General features: G+C 42.2%; 1 protein-coding gene across 1 annotated transcript; it reads right to left on the reverse strand.

The window, feature by feature from the left end:
- Positions 1 to 5,902: 5,902 nt before the first annotated feature.
- ARGLU1 (arginine and glutamate rich 1) lies at positions 5,903 to 16,435 on the reverse strand. Its single transcript, XM_064646132.1, has 4 exons — positions 15,808 to 16,435; positions 11,560 to 11,785; positions 9,136 to 9,219; positions 5,903 to 7,915 (listed from the first exon to the last, which is right to left on the reverse strand). The coding sequence occupies exons 1-4, from the start codon at positions 16,161 to 16,163 to the stop codon at positions 7,751 to 7,753; spliced, it is 831 nt and encodes a 276-aa protein (XP_064502202.1). The 5' UTR covers positions 16,164 to 16,435; the 3' UTR covers positions 5,903 to 7,750.
- Positions 16,436 to 17,820: the final 1,385 nt, after the last annotated feature.

Below are 17,820 nucleotides of genomic sequence, written 5' to 3' on the forward strand. Positions count from 1 at the left end.
GAAGCGCGGCCGGCGGCAGCGCGCCGCCGTAGCCATATAAGCGCGGCCCCGCCGCCCCGCCGCCGCCGCTCATAGGGCCGCCGCCGGGCCGCCGCGCTGGTTGGGCGCCGCGCCTGTCACTTACCGCGGCGGCGGCGGGCGGGGCCGCGCCGGGCCCGGCTGAGCGGGGCCGCCAGGTAACACCCCCTGGCCCCGCCACGCCGCGCCGCGGGCGGCCGGCGTGACTGGGGAGCCCGCTGGCTCTTAGTCATGCCAAGGTGATGCGGGACGGACGGCGGGCCCACGTGGGGCGAAACCGGGGGAGGGGGGGAAGACATTAAATAAGCGTTAAAAACCAGTCTTTGCTAAAACTGTTCCTCCAGTACAGTGCGCTTTATAGAGCGGGGAGCAGCGGCAAGGCCAGGGAGTACGGGGCTCCCCCGCACCCCGCCCGCCGGTGCGGGCGCAGCGCCCCGGGGGAGCGCGGCTGCCGGCGCTGCGCGGGGAAGTACCGGGCCGTGTCCCCGTTGGCGCGGAGCTTCCCCCGCAACTTTCTGCGGGTTCCCTGCCGGGGAGGAGGGCAGGGGGTGCTCCCGCGCTCGGTCCCCACTGGCCCTTCCCCTGGTTTCTGGGAGTTTCCAAAGTTTGTCTGGTTGCGCGACAATTAGCCACAGGCCGTCACTAAATAAAGAGGAATCGGACACGCGGAGCCCCTCAAAGGGATGCGGAGCTCTGGGGCCGGGTGCGGGTTCCCTCGCCTTTCCCTGGCGATCGCTCAGCACTTCTTTCCTCCCCTCCAGAGTTCAGTGGGGAAGGGTTCGGAGCCAGATCTTCGCGTATCCCAACGGCACGACACCTGGCCCTTTGATTTCATTCTATCATTAATTTCTGGCCAGAGCGAGCTACCTGCGAGCAGCGCGGGAGATGCTTCCCCTGCGGCCCCGCAGGTCCCCCGAGGGGTGCGGAGGGCGCCGGGGGGTCACGGCGGCCCCCGCGGGTGCTCCCTACGCCGCGCTCGGAGCCCGACGCGCGGCGACTCCTGCGGCTCTTCCACGGGACCACAGCTCCCACTAGCGGCCAGCCGCTGGCCTCTGCGGGGGGAGTGCTGCCCCCGGCTATGCCCCTCCGCTGCTCCCCCGCGTCCTGCCCGGCCCGCCGCCTACGCCGTTCCCCCGCACAAGCCGCCGTGTAAGGTGAAACGGGGCGGCGGTACGGCGGCACCGGGCTGGGCAGGCAGCACACGCGAGGGGTCCGCAACAAGAGCTGTACCGAGGTTAAACACGGGTTGTGTAATGTAATAGTCGCTCCTGTGAAATTAAGGGAGTTACCGAATTTCTTCCAGTGGTGATTCCTTGCCAAAATAGTATCTGCAGAAAGGATTAAAAATTAAATCCCAGGAAATTACGACGTTGTTTCTGTTATTATCTTGCCTTTTAGTCGAGGCACGCAAAGAACATGCTACCAAAGACCCTAAAAAGAGCCAATTTCGCATAATTTTATTCCCGAAAAAATACGGGCATTCACCTAAAAATCGGCTTCGTGGGGGTGCTTGTCCGGCTTTTAGACGAACGTCAAGAAGCTCTTATAAGGAAAACAACTGGCACTGTAATTTCTTTCTCGGATCAATTTTGGAAGCCAATGTTCTCTTTCCACCTCTTTAGCTAAACCAGTGTTTCAGCCTGGCGGAGCCCGCTCTTTTCGCTCGCAACAGAGGGGAAAGAAATTTGAGGTGCGCTCGAAGCCCCATAGATTTTGTGTTGTGTTTCGTAGTTCTCTAATGAAATCTACCGCCTAAGGAAACAAGGAAATCAGTTTGCTTTTCACACAAAACATCGAATACGTTTTAAGTAAACTGCTTAATTAAATTTAATTTGCAGTGAGGAAGGAATTGCAGATCCGGCAACGCAATTTGGTGGAAAAGGATCTGATTCCCGGGACGGAAACTTAGCGCTCAAGTGGGAGACAGAGCTTGGGTATCTATGCACTACAAGGGGCATCAAAGGAGAGCTTCGCCAGTGAGGGGAGGAAATTACTTAATTATTAAACTTTTAAACAAATGTGTGGTGTGTTGCCGGTCGTGAGACAATGTAAACACGGAGCCCGATAAATGCTTCCAGCAACAGAGACGTGTAAAATAGGTCTACCTCAGTTTTGTGATACTGCTGGTTCTGTTTGTTTAGATGCAAAAGGTTAGGAGCAGTGTTTTGTAAAAGCTGTGAGTAAACTGTGACCTCTAACTCTCCGTATCCTTGCTTTAAGTAAACCAGAGGAAATGAAGAGCCTTGGTATTGTCTGAAAATATCCTCCAGTATCTAAATATATCACACGACGCCTATTGTCCAGCAGCTAATCATTTTACGCAAATACAGCTGTTTTACTACCGTCCGGCATCCTACCGATGCACACTCTAAGTGTATAAAAAATTGCGTTAATAAAATCACTTTTGAGTAAGAAATGAGAGAAAAACGACACTTTATCTCCGAGATAACCTAAGCATCGAAGATTAAGACATCCAAAGAAATGGGGGCTCGGTAGCTACTCCACCCAGGTCACCCTTTTTGGCCAAGAGACCGGTCCCTGCGGCTGGGGTCGGGCCGGGGGGCCCTTTCAGCGCCGCGGAGGTACTTACGGGTGAGAGCAGGACCGGGCCGGACCAAGAGGCGGGGGGCGGGCCGGAGCAGGCGGCGCTCGGAGGGGCCGCGGCGGCGCGAAGCCCCCGGGCAGTCGCGCTGGGACCGCGCTCCCCGCCTGATCCTCGAACCTTGCGCCCGCTGCATCGGCCTCCAACATTCCCGTCTCGCCTCCGAGAAGCAGCAGGGATCGCCTCGGACACGGGGGAAACGTGAGAGTAGAGGTTGGGGACGGGAGTTTTAAAGCAAAAAAGATGACAGATGTTCGGAAGTTAGAAATCGGCTTCGGCCGCGTCTTCTCTGAGGGCTATTTCAGGAGGAGGTTCCGGCAGACATTTCGGGTTTCGCAGGGAACGGGGTTTCCTGACATACGAACTCGCAGGGGACAGGCTGCTGGGGGAAATCCTGCCGCGGCCGTAGGAACGGCACCGCGGTTCCCCGGCGCCCGGGCGGTCCGGCTCCGCGGGAGAGGATGGACACACAAATGGACAGACGGATGGATGGATGAGTACGGCCAGAGAGCAGGTGAGACCCACCTATCCCTTTCCTTCACTGAAAAACTGGGACTCTGTCGTTTGCATCGCTTAAATTTCCTGTACCTCAGCCAGGCTTAAAACAAAAATTCGGGTTTATCGCTGAATAACTCTTTTCGCCTTTTTTAAGATAGTGATGCAGCCAATAATTACATAGACATTTGCTCTGGTCCTACGAAATCCATAATAAAAGGCAGCTAATCTGAATGGGATCAGGATTGGGCCCACAATCCCTGATTCTCTTTTAAACATCAGTCTAAACATCGGCAATGAGAATATATGGGACATGAATCTTTTTATTAAGTGGAAAAGCTCACCATGATCAATCATTACTTAAAAATGTACCAATTTTAAAAGTCGAAAATATATAACTTAATGGATACAATTACTGTTACATTTAATAAAGAGAAATGATCATAACTGATGCTTACTGACTTAAATGAATTCTTTATCATTTGTCCAAAGGGCAAGTGTGCCAGATACTTGAAACAGCTCTTATTATATCATTCACACCACAACAATGCATTTTCTGCACTTATGGTAGAGTAAATACATATCTAGATGTTAATTTGCCTTCTCCAGGTCTATTTTATAACTGCAATTTTGGTTAACCATAGCTTCTTAGAAAACGAGCTTGGCTCCTCCTAAATACAACCAATAGAATTCAAGCAGCCTTATAAAAATCAGAAACGAAGTTTGTACACCCTAACCATGCATTTTAATTGTTTGACTTATTTTTATACCAATTCTCAGTACCACTCTGCAAAACCAAAAATATTTACATTATTTTGTGGTTTGTGATATGAGTGGTAGTAAAAAGGACCTGGGATCAAGCTTCCACACACCCATCCCTTTATTATAAAAGGGGATTCATGTCCTGTTGAGCAGAGCTGACGCTGAATCAGCATAACCCTTGATTCTAAGTGTCAGTCCGGGGAGAATGATCGGAAGCATGAGGTTGTTTTGTACAGAAACATCAAGAGACTCAGCACTCTTCAGCGGGCTAGCAAAAGGGTGGGATAGGGAGATGGAGATAACCCTGAAATGCATGTTTGGTGGCACCAGCATGAGAATGGAATAGAGATACATGAAAGTCATGGTTCAACTCCAGCCAGACTAGCCTGTCAGTCCGAAACCATACCAAACCAGGCACTTCAACCATATCCTCCTGCCTTGGAAATGAGCCTTAGGCACACAGGCAGCTCCACAGTTCTCTTCTGAAATCAATCCCCTGTGTAACACAGCCTGGAAAGTGTTTATTAACTTGAATTTCACCTGCACTTGCACCAAGACCCTGCAATGACGGAGTTAAGATCCCAAATGCTCTGAAAATGTTTAATGAGACACTGCATGCAGTTTAAAGTGAATAACCAACACCTCCACATTTGGTGTACGTCCAAAAAATGGCACGTTAATGGCATCACAAAGGGGATTACCAGCTTCAGGTCAGCAAGGGAAATAGAGAGGTTGAGGTGTATGAGATGGCACAAAGCTAAAGAGAAAAGGAGAGACATCAAAGGTAAATCCTTCTTTTTCAAGAAAAGATAGCAATGGATGAATTATTGATACTTTAGTGAGATAATACATTTAGTGAGATTATATGTAGGTATGCTGTTGCTTGGCAGTTTAGATATCTCACCAACCTAACTGTCTCTGCTGTGCTAAGTGTCAAGGACTCCATCCCTCCAATACATTTCACAGCAGTCAGCTTTCCACTTGTACTTGGAAAAACAATGATAAACAAACATGGGAATTAGCAAATTGCCAAAGTAAGAGCACATGTTTAGCATGCTGCTCTAAGGCCTTCCATGCTCCTGCCTTTGCCAGACAGATGCACTGTTCAGTATTAAAATAATTATCCAGAACATTTATGAACAGGGGTTAGGGAAACTAAGATCTCTTCTGTTATAAGGGAAATGAATACTGCTCAAGGTAGGTGGCAACAAAAATGCCTACTGGCCTCCCTGGGTGAGTCAACAACACACAAAACCCCAGAATAAACTAAAAACTGTCTAACCAAAATTTGAAGTTGAAACTTCAAACTGTAATGGAATAAAAATAAACACCCAACACATTCACCAATAGCAGTTTCTCTAGGTAGGCCAATATCCTCTTGAAGATGCATGCAGGGAGCTCACAGTTTAAACACCACATAAATGTCAGCCTAAACAGGCATGAAGTTCCATGGGAATATAAGAACATGCCAAGTTCTCCCAATCAAATGTCAATTTATCCCCCTCCCAAACTGTGCACACCTCTACTTTCCTAGAAATCAGTATCCCTGAAGTCCTACAATAATTTTAAAAAGAAAGAAAACCGCAGTGCAATGCAAATGTAACATTTGCCCACACTGAACCTACAAAGAACTATCTCAGAAACACAGAATGCTTTAGGACAGCAGAGACAAGAGATTCCATCAACTGAACTTCTACCCCAACAGAGGAAAACAAAACAAAACAAAAAAAAGCAAAACCAAAAACCTAGCTGTTTTTTGAGGGCAGGGGAAAGAGAAACAGGTATGAAATGGGGAAAGGCAGAATGGGCAATCTCATTAGGAATGAGCATTTTGTCCAAGAAAGCCCTAGAGGTGAGACTGAAAATAACCTTGTAACATCTAAGCCTACACAATGTTATATGTGGAGAACAAAAGTTGCTATTTAGCAGCAAATTATGTGAGGCAGAACAAAATGCTTGATACCACAGCTGCACACAAGATTACTTAGCTTCTTGCTTTTAGAAGAGGAAATGAAACTGCATAGGTCTGTTTTGAGTATTGACTTTTAATAGCTTGTTTCTCATAAGGGAACAGGGGATGTTTTCTGTTTTAGAAATACAGGTATCAGTTGATCTTTAAATACAGCCTGCTCCTGCCAACAGGTCACGTACATGATTTATTTGGCTTCAGCTTTTGTTTTTATGCATTAAGCAACTTTTAACCTTCTTTTGTAGTACAATATATAGGCAAATTTAAGTACAATAATAGTGTAGGTATTTTACCGTCTTCACATTTTCTTGACATGCTGGACAAAGTGATACACATCAGTCTATCCCCCAAGCCCCAGTTTCATACAAAGCATGTTGAATACTGCTTTCAGTGGCACACTCAACTTGCTCCCACATTTAATTTGCCAAATCTACAGAAACAGACCCTTTGGGAATATCAGGAATTACTTCTGACTTTGTCCAGTGACATTCAAATGCTTAGGCAACTATTGGTAACTTTCATTTTATGGTTACTACAGATGTTGCACGCTGACAGGAAAAGAAAGTTTTAGAACTGGACAAGCTATAGTAATCCCGGTTTTGGTAGAAGAATTATATACAAAAAGGGGATTTATATATAGTTTTCAATCTCTAGTTTCATTTTTCAAAATAAAACCTGTATATATAAATGGATAATATTCAAGATCTGTATATGAATAACAGTTGCTTTCTGGCTAAAACAATATATTTAGACAGAGTCTCACTTTCTGTTTGTCACTTCAAGTATACTAGCCAGTCCAGTCCTTTGGGAGAAAAAACTTCCATTTTTAAATCCTTGAGGATCCATCAGATTCATTATTTGGTAATGACCTTAACTTATACAATATACTATATTATGAGGTGAACCGAAGGGGATTAGATATCGAAGTACCGGTCTGAGTGCAGTAAGCTGAACAGCCGTTTAAACATGATACTACAGCTGAAATAAGTCTCTGTCAGAATAAAAACCAACATTCATAAAAACAGCAGAAGCCATCAAAAACATTCACAACTGCAGGGATTTTTTTACTGTGTGTAATTTTGCATTATAAGTAGGAGAAGCCACAATAGTTTAAAGCAAAATTTAAAAAAATACCACTATAGTCTTGAATTTAATAATGTGAATTGTCACTCTTATAGCTGTTTATAGAAGTGTACTAAAAAAATTTACTTAAACATATGAATTTAAGACTTTCACTTTATTCAGCAAATTGGTTTATTTACACAATGGGGAACGCTGGTTGAATGCTGTCAATGTAATAAAAACAAATCTAACAGAGACAATACTGCTCTCTATGTATTCATAGCAGAAATGACAAACTATTTCCTTACCTGTATCAGGAACATCAAGCGCAACAACGGGACAGTATCATAGGACACTGATTTAACAATAAACCGCAGAGGTCCAGTAATACTATGGCAATTTACTCATGTATTTACTGACTTCAAAAAAAAACATTAAAAGTCAGCAATACCCAGTATAAAGTTCTCTCAATTATCAGAGTCAAACTCTGACTAGTAGGTCAGTAAAACCTTATTAGATCATCCACAATTCATGAAGTGACATGACTTGCTTCAGATCACCAATACAGAAACAAAATTCATGAAAACAGATTATGCTCTAAAAGGCAATGATGATCTGATAAGGGTTTAACTTAATGGAAATTTAAAAAAAAATAAGAATTGCAGAGCACAGCCCCTATTAGAACAAGCTAACTTTCCAACTTTCAAAAAAGACAAAAAAAAAATTGAGAAGAAAAAAAAACCAAAAACACTTCAACATGAAGCTACCATACAAAGTTTTTTTTGTTTTCCTTTTTTTGTTTTGTTTTTTTTTTTTTTCTTTTAGGAGTTCAGAGTTGAAATTTAATCCTGGCTTTTTAGGGAGAAGGACAGTTTTGGCCTAGACTTTCCTTTGCCCAGGATAATTTTTTGCTCTTCCTTTTGCTGACGTTGTCTCTCTTGTTCTAGTTTCATCCTCTCCTCATGAATCTTTCTTTGTTCTTCAACAATTTTCAATTGTTCTTCAGCCTATGTAGGAAAATGATAAAATTTAGGCCAGCATATTTTGTAGTCATAAAAGCAATTTACAAGTCCATATTAACTTCCAAACAGGTCCAATCCTGCATAGGTATGTAAGCAGTTCTGCCTGAGCTAGATGCCATAGTTGGTTTCAGTGAAACTATTTATAAAATGGTTATTTGAATTGAGTTTATAAGAAACATTGAGAACTTTCTACAGCTAATGTATTGAAATCTTGAGTGCTTACATGTCATATTTTTCAGCACTGCGGTGCAAACAACACTTTATATTTAATTAAGGAAGACAACAGATATCTAAAGATATCCCGACGTGTAAAATGCAGGCACAATGAAGTAACACATCTTCAAGCAGAGGTCTCCCTGCTCCAAAACCCATCTAAAAACCCCTCCTAATCCAAGCCCATCTTTACTTGATTTGTAACTAGTCAGTCCTTACACTGACCAATAGTTCTTACAGCTCTTCCAGCGGTCTTCTAAAGGTGCTTATTTTGTTCATTACATCAGTTCATACTTTAAATTTTCTTTATGTCCTGTTTCGACCATATAAGGTTGAGAAAAGGGTAAAACAGAAAGAGATCTAAAGCAGGTGTAGTTCAAGCAAAGAGTTTTAAGAAGCCTCCTTTTTACATGAAAGAGGTGTAATTACCTGGGCAATTGAAACTGATAGAGTTCAATTAGAACTTAGAAGACGCTTAGTTTGGCTTATCATCAAATGATTAGAATCAGCTCAATCCTATTAAATATTTTCATGTGGCAGGCACCTGATTAAATGGTCTTGAAGACCAATATATGCTAGACTTTTCTAACTTAGACATCTTAAGCTTATGCTGAAAGTCCCTTTCAGCACTTCTACATCAACATTATACTCGACTCAAATCCAGTTTGTACTTGTCCTGCTCAATGAAACAGAATTAGTCATTTGAAGCTGAACATGTCTGCAAACTTACTTCAACCTTCCCCATGAGCTATAGTTAAAACGGACTTTTTAAATTCTGAAGGCAGCGATTTCCCTCTAAATTAACTGCATCCGAACTATAGTGTTACTGCTAAGGATCTGGTCTTTTATGCTCAGGGGAAGGAGAGCAATGCTACTGATACAACCAGCAATAGGTAAGTTAAACTCTAGAAAGCGTGGATTTGTTCACCTGTGTTTCAAATCTAGCAGACACCTGTATTTCCCTAAAAATGGTTATCTACATCTTCACATACCAGTTTAGCTTGTGCTTCTGCAATTTTTCGATTATTCTCTTCCAGTATTCGCTCTAGTTCCTCACGCTTTGCACGCTCTTCTTCCTAAAGGGGAGGACAGGGCAAGATGTTAGTAAAGTAAAATATTCATTTCTGCATGTTCACTAATCTTTCTCAGAATTCTTTTGTGAACTGACTTAAAGTGGCAGCTTTACAGCCACCTATTTTGTCTCACAATGGTAAACTGTGCAGCCACTAAAACTGGTTTCTACTACTCAATTTAAATCATCCCGCCCAGTCCAAACAGCAACCAACTAAACCCTCCCTAATCATAGAATCCTGACAATTTATTACTAGAATTTTAATATCACACAAATCAACAAGGACAACTACAAAAACTGGATAGTATTTACCAAATTAAAAAGTAATATAGAAAATATAAATAAAGTGAATAGTTTGTCTCACCAATTAAGTATACCTACGTATTCTTTACCTATACTCCTTTAATCAGCATTAAAAGTTGAATATTTACTGTCTTGTCCAGTGTCCTGCAGAGTGTGCTCCTCGGCTGCCATACGCGCCAGCTTCCTCTTTAAAATGATTTGTACTGTTAGCTTGGCAATACCTGCATCAGCAGCTCAACCATTTATAAAGAAACAACATACAAGGAAGGCTGAGCTGAGGAATGCAGATGTTTATGGTAAGAAGGAACAAAAATATGTAAATCATTCCTAAGGCAAACAATTAATAAGAAAAATACATTTACTGTTAGTGAAAAATACAAATGGTAATCCATACTTCATGGAGCTATGGGCTTCTTTCATGGGGAGAATGGACTTAACATTCAGTATTTTGACAATTTTAAGACAGCTGAAACTGTCGTTTGCAGTATGAACTTGGAATTCAGGAGTCCAGGGAAGGCAAGATCAGGAAATAAAGCCTTGTAATTGTTGTTTTCTTGGTGAATTTTATGGAACTCTGTTATGCAACTCAAATATGAAGACTGCGTGAAAGTTTTTGAGGTGTTTCAGTTCACATAATATATATCCAAATTATTTTAATATTTGGAGGATTTAAAGTTAGCCAGAGGTTTGTGTCTGTGTAAGAAAAAAAAGTTAATACGAACAAAGCAAGCATATGAAAACTTCTTACTATGACTAGTAACGAGCTACTAGCTAGCACACTTCACTCCAGGCATGGAGGTTTATTATATGTTACAAAGAACTGATGAGACTTCTCCACATGATATTGACAATAGCAAAAATACTTTTTAAAATAAAGAGTCATCCATCTGATCAAATGAAAATCTCTATCTATATATGAAGAATTTTCTGACTATGAACATGAAAATTCAATGTAAACTCTTTCATATTAAAGTCTGAATTTGCAAAAAAAGTATAATTTAATATTTTTAATATTTACTGTAACTCAGCATTCCATTTGTTTTCATTTAATTAAGTGATACTGTGTAACTGACAAGTCACATTTAGTATGAAGGGGAAAGCTGCATTGCTTCTGTCTCTCCTTCTGTAAGCCAATCAAAATATTAATTTAAAATAAAATGTGTAGGAGGTAGAGAATGAAAAAAGCATTTGACACTTATGACTATTTAGCACAGATTTCCTTTACAGTTTGAAGTTTGTTTTGAAACTTATGGATCCTGGAATGATTGGTGCAGGCAGGCATCAAAGCCTTTAGTAGCAAATTACTGTCTCACAGAAAGACATTTTCAGCTTCTGCTCCAGCTGCTGATTAAAAAAACAAAATAAAACAAAAAAATCCAAAAACCCAAGTCACACGTTCAGCTTGACTTCAGACAAGGGCAACCTGCTCTTTTATAACTTCTAGGGAGAAAAAAAGGAGTTGTTAGTAGTTATTAAGAATGGGTATAATGATTTGGACAGAGATCCTTCATGAAGACGTGAATGGGCTTATGCTCGAAGTCCCAGAATTAGTCCAATGTATGCTCAAGGAAAATGTTCATTTTAAAATGAAGAATAAGAAACCTATTTGTTAAAGACAGGTACTGCAGATCACTGCTGGACCCTGCCTGACTGAAGGCAAAAGCCTCTTACAGTCTAGGTAAACAAAATGAAACAAATGAAGGATACATAATTACAGGTTTTTCAATACCCTTCCCCAGAAATGAAAGGACTGCTGATAAATCCTGCAGCCATGGCAAAAGTTTCAAACAATTCTGAAATATGTAGGTCAGTTCCATTAAAAATCAAGTATCCTTGTTCAGGTTTTAGGAGAATAACTGTTTAAATATCAGTGAGCTCCTCTGAATAGGCTAGAAATTAAGTTTCGCAGCAATGCAAGTTTATATGAGAAGGGAATTAGATTTGCTGTATTCCATCTCTTTCTGAACCGAACAGGAGGCACAAACCAACACTGAAAGTTTTGCCATGGACTGTCTCTACTTTCCAAACGACCGAGCGTTACCTCTCTGGCTTTTTGTGCTGCAAGTTCAGCTTGTCGCTGTCGCTCGAGTTCTTCGAGCAACTGTTTTTCCATGATGCGCTTAGCCTCCTCCACCCTGCGGAGAACCTCTCGCTCAATTTCATCCTTTCTTTTCTCCAACTCTTCTTCTACACGTTTAGCCACAAGTTCTTCCACTCTTCGAGCAGTTTCTTCCTCTACGAGTTTCTCTTCAATTTCTTGTTGACGACTACAAAATGCAAACATGAGGATTACCTTTTTAATCAATAAAGAATGTTTGCACTGAAACGAACTCCTTCAATACCCAGCATCAGCCACGCTACTGAACAACTTTTGAAAAGTTTTATATCTTATACACAAACTATATACATAAAGAATATTTTGACCTACATTTAAAGAAAGTGAATATTCAGGCAATCAGTGTTCCTACTATAGGGAATCCATTCAGCCCATACCATACTTAGCATCTCTAGATATACTAACAGACTAAGATTAAGAATACCTAATCATACTACTTCTTCATCATAATTAGGGGGGAAAAAGGGAAAAAATCCAAACCAACAAATAACACCCCCCGAAAATACAAAACAACAACCACAACCCCCCCCCCAAATCCAAATCCCACCCAACTCTGACTATCCTTAGGAGTTCAAATGGTCTCGATTTTCAGCCATGTGTAGCAATAACATCCTGTAAAATCTTGCCTTAAAGTTACCACCTCAGAGGTACCAAACTCATCACTAATAACTTAAAATAGAAGACAGAAAAAATAAAATTTGTGATTTGAATATTTTAACTAGAATTCCAGTGGTATAGCTGTAATCTAGTTATCCAATCATTTACCTATCAAATTTTGAGTACCTCAGCTCTCCTTAAGATTTTTAATGCAGCACTCTGTTCCTACTGTAATTATGCAAAATAAATTATACCAATACCAAGTGCTAAATAAATCCTTGTGAACTACAGCTTTCCATGTTCTGAGTTTTGGAAACATTTTTAAACATCTTGTCCTTATTTTTGTTTAGCAGCAGTGTTATCACTTAGCCTAACTGCTGTTTTAAGTTTTCATTAAGGATACAAAGAGTTTAGCTAGATTTGCAGTTTAATTACCAAATGTAGGGAAAAAAAAATCCAGGTAGTAATCACTAGTACAACACAGCAATTACATATCCAAAGATGAACAGTGAATACTGTATAGCTGTATTTTACATAGTGCTATTTATCTGGAATTATTATGGCTTTGCGGAGAAGACTGTTGCTTTTAAACTTGACATTTAACTTCCATTTTAAGTATTCTGTGAAGTACAGAACAATTTTATAAAACTTATCTTCTGGATTGTTAGTGACAAAAATGCATGATTTAGAATAACAACTACAATTGCAATATCTTCATATCCTGTCATTTTCATAATGCTTGCATTTTCCTATCTCATTTGGAAAACCTTTCCTAATCTATCTTACTTGGAAAACAACTAATTAAAAAAAAAAAAAAAGAGTTACAGGATTTACCAACTTTTAGATTTCCCAAGGTACAATTTCCAAAGATGTACCTTGGGAAATGATGAAGTATGGACTACTGATCTAGACAGGCATGGGAAATACAGAGCTGAAAGGCTCCCAATTCCCCCTTTTCACGTATCATCTTTTCAGAAGTGTACTCAAGTAAGTTAACTTCAGTAAAAAATTTTGGAACGCTCAACTCAATCATTTGGCCTGAGAACACAAATTTTATTCCTACATTCCTCAAGAGACAGCCATCTTACCTGGGGGCACATTAGGCCAGTATTCGCTTTTCCAAAATAGACATAAAATACCTTGAGGTGACTTTTTCAGAAAAAAAACAGACAACAAAAGGCAAACAAAAAACCTAGACCACTATCACCATCCAGAAAAATACAACACCCCCATTCTGATACAGCAGTATCTCTGCCAAGCCACGACCCTTTCTGGACAATTTTTTAAACATCCTTTATATACTAAATATTCTTTTATTTTAAAAGGTTTTCATTTCTTCTTACAAGGTTTTATTCAGCAACGAGTACTCTCACTGTCCTTTACCAATACTGCTTAGCGTACCTAAGAGGCTGTTCTAGAGAAAGAAATGGTCAGAAAGTTGATATTTTCGTGTTTTACTCAACTATCATAGCTTTATGTTTAACATTGGGAAATCCAGAACAAAAGTTAATTAACTGAATAAAGATAGTGCATAGTTACAAAAATACCCATGACATTCACGTCTGAAATAAATTCTCAAATATCCTCAGCAATGGATGATGTACTCATTGTGCCTGCAAACGTTTCGTTCTTCTCACCCCAACAAATTTCATTTAAATTTAATTAAACCAATCAAATGTGTTTTTTAACACTTATAGGCAATGCTAATATTACAATGCCTTTGACCTCATCAAGGAAATTAAATTATAAACACAGATATAAATCTCAATGATTTATTCTGTAGTTTATACTGGTTTTTTTAATCACATGAACTTACAGTATTTCATACAGAGGTATAACTTTATCATCCTGGCCTACTGATGATTCCAGAGCAAAAGATAAGTCATTAAATTAAAAAAGTATTTTTAGTATGATCCATTTGCTTCTTGAAGACTAATTTTATGAAATCTGCAGAAAAGAAACCACTTATATGTCAGCAAATTTCTGAGGGGAAAAATTCGTACTTGCAAGGCCTTTATAGAAAATGAGCATTATAGGAAAGAACATAAGTTAGGCTATGTATTAAGATTTGAACAGACACAAGAAGAAGAAAGTCACTTTCAATATATGAACTGTCCCCTAGTTTATTCAGTCAGCAAGAAAGTACTTCTTTCCTTCACTAATATGAGTCTACACTAACATACGTAATGCAATTTACAGATGACTTACTCAAATACCATACTTTTCTACTGTATTAGATTTTATTGCTTTTTCTTTTTAAAATTAAAAGGTATTCCAGAAGTATGAAAATTTCATGCCCAATCTTTTCCAACACTGATTCTTCCTCAAAAGTCTACTATTCTGTAGCAAATATCGCTCAAATGTCATATTCCTCCTACACAGACTTCATGAGCATTTTAAAATTTCAAAACTAACTTAAATAGAAAATGTACTTACATATGAACTAAACCAGCTGTGAAACACTAAAATGAACTATTCACTATATTCTCAAATTGTTAAGCACATTCCAATTCATCATTGAAGATATGGAATGGATGGAATATTTTTTTAATTTAGGTACTGAATAAAATTATAAACCACAAAATTAGGATCAGTATCTCCAAACCCTTCAATTTTAACCTGTGTTTGTGTTACTATGGAAGTTTTTGACAACATTGCTGTCAAAATCTCAAACACGAAAGTGATAACTCGAGCTCACTCAGCCTTCTGAACATCAACTAATATTTCATGAGAACGATAGTGCTGAAATAAAACTCAAAGTTCCACCTGAGAATTAACAGGAGTACTTGACTTCACTCATACAAACAAGTGCTATTTCTGGTCTAGGTGGTCCAATGAGCAAGGGTAGCATTCGAAGAAGAATCAGCTGATCACAACTGTTCAAACTATTCTCCTCTGTGCTGCTTAAAGGTCTGTTTCATAACTTATTATGCTGCTAAACATCAGTGCATACCCAACGTTTATTAAAACAGAATTTATCTCTGCAGACTCAACAAATAGCCACACTCCCCACAACGTAAACTGAAAAGGGACAAGGTTTCAAACAAAACAAGTCACCGGCTGTCACTGTCCCATTTGCCAAGAAAATAATCCCTCAGTGTTAATATAATAGCTACACAGTGCTTCTTGAAACCCTCAGCCGAGCAACTCCAGATGTCTCCGCTCGACGTACAAGAAGCCCCACGCCAGGGCGGGGAGGGGCGGGCGGTGCAGCACAAAGCCTCGGGCGCCGCGGCCTCGCCGCACAGGGAAGTTTGGGAGCAGCGCAGGAGCGAGAGCAGCGCCGGCGGATGGGAAGCGGCAGAGCCGGCGCTGGGGAGGCGGCGTGCGGGGGGCTCGCCCCCGAGTGGGCGGCTCCGAACGCACCTGAGGGAGCCGGGCTTTGGGAAAGGGGCGGATGGCGGGAAAACCGGCTCTCACTAGGCCTCAGCGAAGGCCCGAACGCCTGTACCCCAGCGGCAGGCGGCCCTCTCGCAGGAGGAAGGCGCGGAGAGAAAGGCACCAGGGCACAGACCACCCTCCTTCGTCCCCCATCCCTCACTGCCCCCTCGCCCCCAGCCCAGGCTCGGAGCTCACATTTTCCGCTGCCGCTCGAACTCCGCTTTTTTCTCCTCCTCCTCCCGCTTCTGCTTTTCGTCCAGGCTGCTGCGCTTGCTCACCGTGCGCCCGAAGATGTCGATGCGGTCTGGGGGGGAGGAGGCGCGGTCGCGGTCCCGCTCCCGGTCGCGGCGGGAGGAGGGGGCCGTGTTGGAGCGCGAGCGGGAGCGGGACTCCCGGCGCCGGTTCCGCTTGCTCTCCCGGGACTTGGAGCGCTTACGCGCCCGCTCCTTTTCCCGGGAGCGAGACCGCGATCGGCTCCGGTTCTTCTTGTTGTGCTTGGAGCTCTTGGTGTGCTTAGAGCGGGACGAGCTCCGACTGCGGGACCGACCCATCCCGGCGGAGAGGAGAGGCCGCGCCGACGACCGCTCGACCACCCCCGCCCCTTTTGCTAGCGGCGCCCGGAAGAGGTGCGAGGAGGCTCTGCACGCATCAGCACCCCCCGATATAGCCCCTCGTCCTGTCCCTTCCCTCCGCTTTGAGCTGCAAGGAGAAGGAACAGGCCCCAGGAGCAGGAGCAAGTCCGGACGCAGCCAAGATGGCGGCCCTGGCTCAGCAGCGACTCTCCTTTCCCGCCCCACAATGCACCGCTCCGCGATCGAGCCGCTCCCCCTCTTCCGCCGCCTCCGGCGATGCGGCGGAGAAGCCCGAGAGCACTCGACAATGTTCGGCAGCCAATGGGAAGCGCCGCTCGGACGGGGCGCCCCGGCCGGGCGGTCCTTTGGGCCGCGGGGCCCCCGGTGTGGTTGTGCGGGCAACCCGCGGGCAGCGCGGCCGAACGCCGAGCGGGGCACTGACATCTTTTTCTTTAGCTGATTTTCTTTTTTTTTTTTTCGGTCTGGTGGATTTTTTTGCTTTGACATAGGGGACACAAGGAATCTATTAGGAAGTTATGAAAAAACAGTTAGAACACACACCCCCCCCCCCGAATTGTGAAAATTATTTTTTCTGATCCCACTGTTGAATCACTGTGGCGACCCATCCCTTAAAGAGAAGGAAGCGACTAAGATTCGTAAATGCTTATTTGGTCGAAAGCAACAACAAAACTCAGAGGGCCCGCAAACAAACAGGAAGTTTTATTAGTAAATTACACACTTGGTGTGGAAGTTGTTGTGTTAGTTCCTACACCTACCTCATAAGTACACGTCAGTTTGTTTTGGATAAGGGATGAAAGAAAAGAGGAATTAAAGAGAAAGACATGAATTAAAGAAAGAAAGAAAGAAAAAGGAAAAGAAAGGGAAAAGAGAAAACCAGTCCTGGTTCCAGGGTTCATCCCTGAGGTGTTGTCAATGCTGGTTTCAGCATCAATCCAGCTGTGCTGGTCCAGCTGATGAGATGTTCAGGGTCCTGGGGGTCTGTTTCCGTGTAGCTAATGTCCAGCGTGGCACACTGAATGTCTGTTTTGGCTGTATTTATCGTGTATTTACATGCAGACGTTATTGTCCGTTGTTGTTAACAAGTCTGTAGGCAAAGGAAGCGCTGCAGGTCATGCAGAGAGTATGAACTAGTGGTTCTGTAGGCATCTCTGTAGGATGTTTTTATCATAGTTCTGCCATGTAATTTTTAGAGTTTTCTGCTCTAACAATGCTTAGAACTGGTGTTATTCTTGATTTCAGTAAACTGGTGCAATCTTTAGATAGTTAATCTCACTTTTTACTTTGAGCAGAAATTTTAGCTCCTTGATATCTTTCACAACTGGTGCCTTTTTTTTTTAATAGGTAAATATTTTTACTAAGTTTATATATGGTTTGCAAAACATTCCTTAAGTCACTGGACAAAATCTAATCTCACTTAAAGGTCTTCTTCTAATTAATTTGATTGACTTGCCTTATTTTTCTTGAAGGAAGACTTTCTTATTTTGAAATTCAGACTTAATCTAATGAGTACCAAAAATAAATAAAATGGAAACATCTTTCTGATAGATCACTTTGCAAGTAACAGCAGTGTAGTGGGTAGAGTCAAACCAGCATGGCAGGAATTCCAGAGTCACAG

Source organism: Pseudopipra pipra, chromosome 2 (assembly GCF_036250125.1).
Source record: "Pseudopipra pipra isolate bDixPip1 chromosome 2, bDixPip1.hap1, whole genome shotgun sequence".
Classification (NCBI taxonomy): domain Eukaryota; kingdom Metazoa; phylum Chordata; class Aves; order Passeriformes; family Pipridae; genus Pseudopipra; species Pseudopipra pipra.

Excerpts from the sequence above, each read along its gene's own strand:
- ARGLU1 (XM_064646132.1), bottom strand. The coding sequence starts at position 16,163 with ATGGGTCGGTCCCGCAGTCGGAGCTCGTCCCGCTCTAAGCACACCAAG. Across the intron at positions 9,220-11,559 it reads CAGCACAAAAAGCCAGAGAG|GAAGAAGAGCGTGCAAAGCG; the intron begins GTAACGCTCGGT and ends CCTCCCCTTTAG. Across the intron at positions 7,916-9,135 it reads CAGAAGCACAAGCTAAACTG|GCTGAAGAACAATTGAAAAT; the intron begins GTATGTGAAGAT and ends TTTCCTACATAG.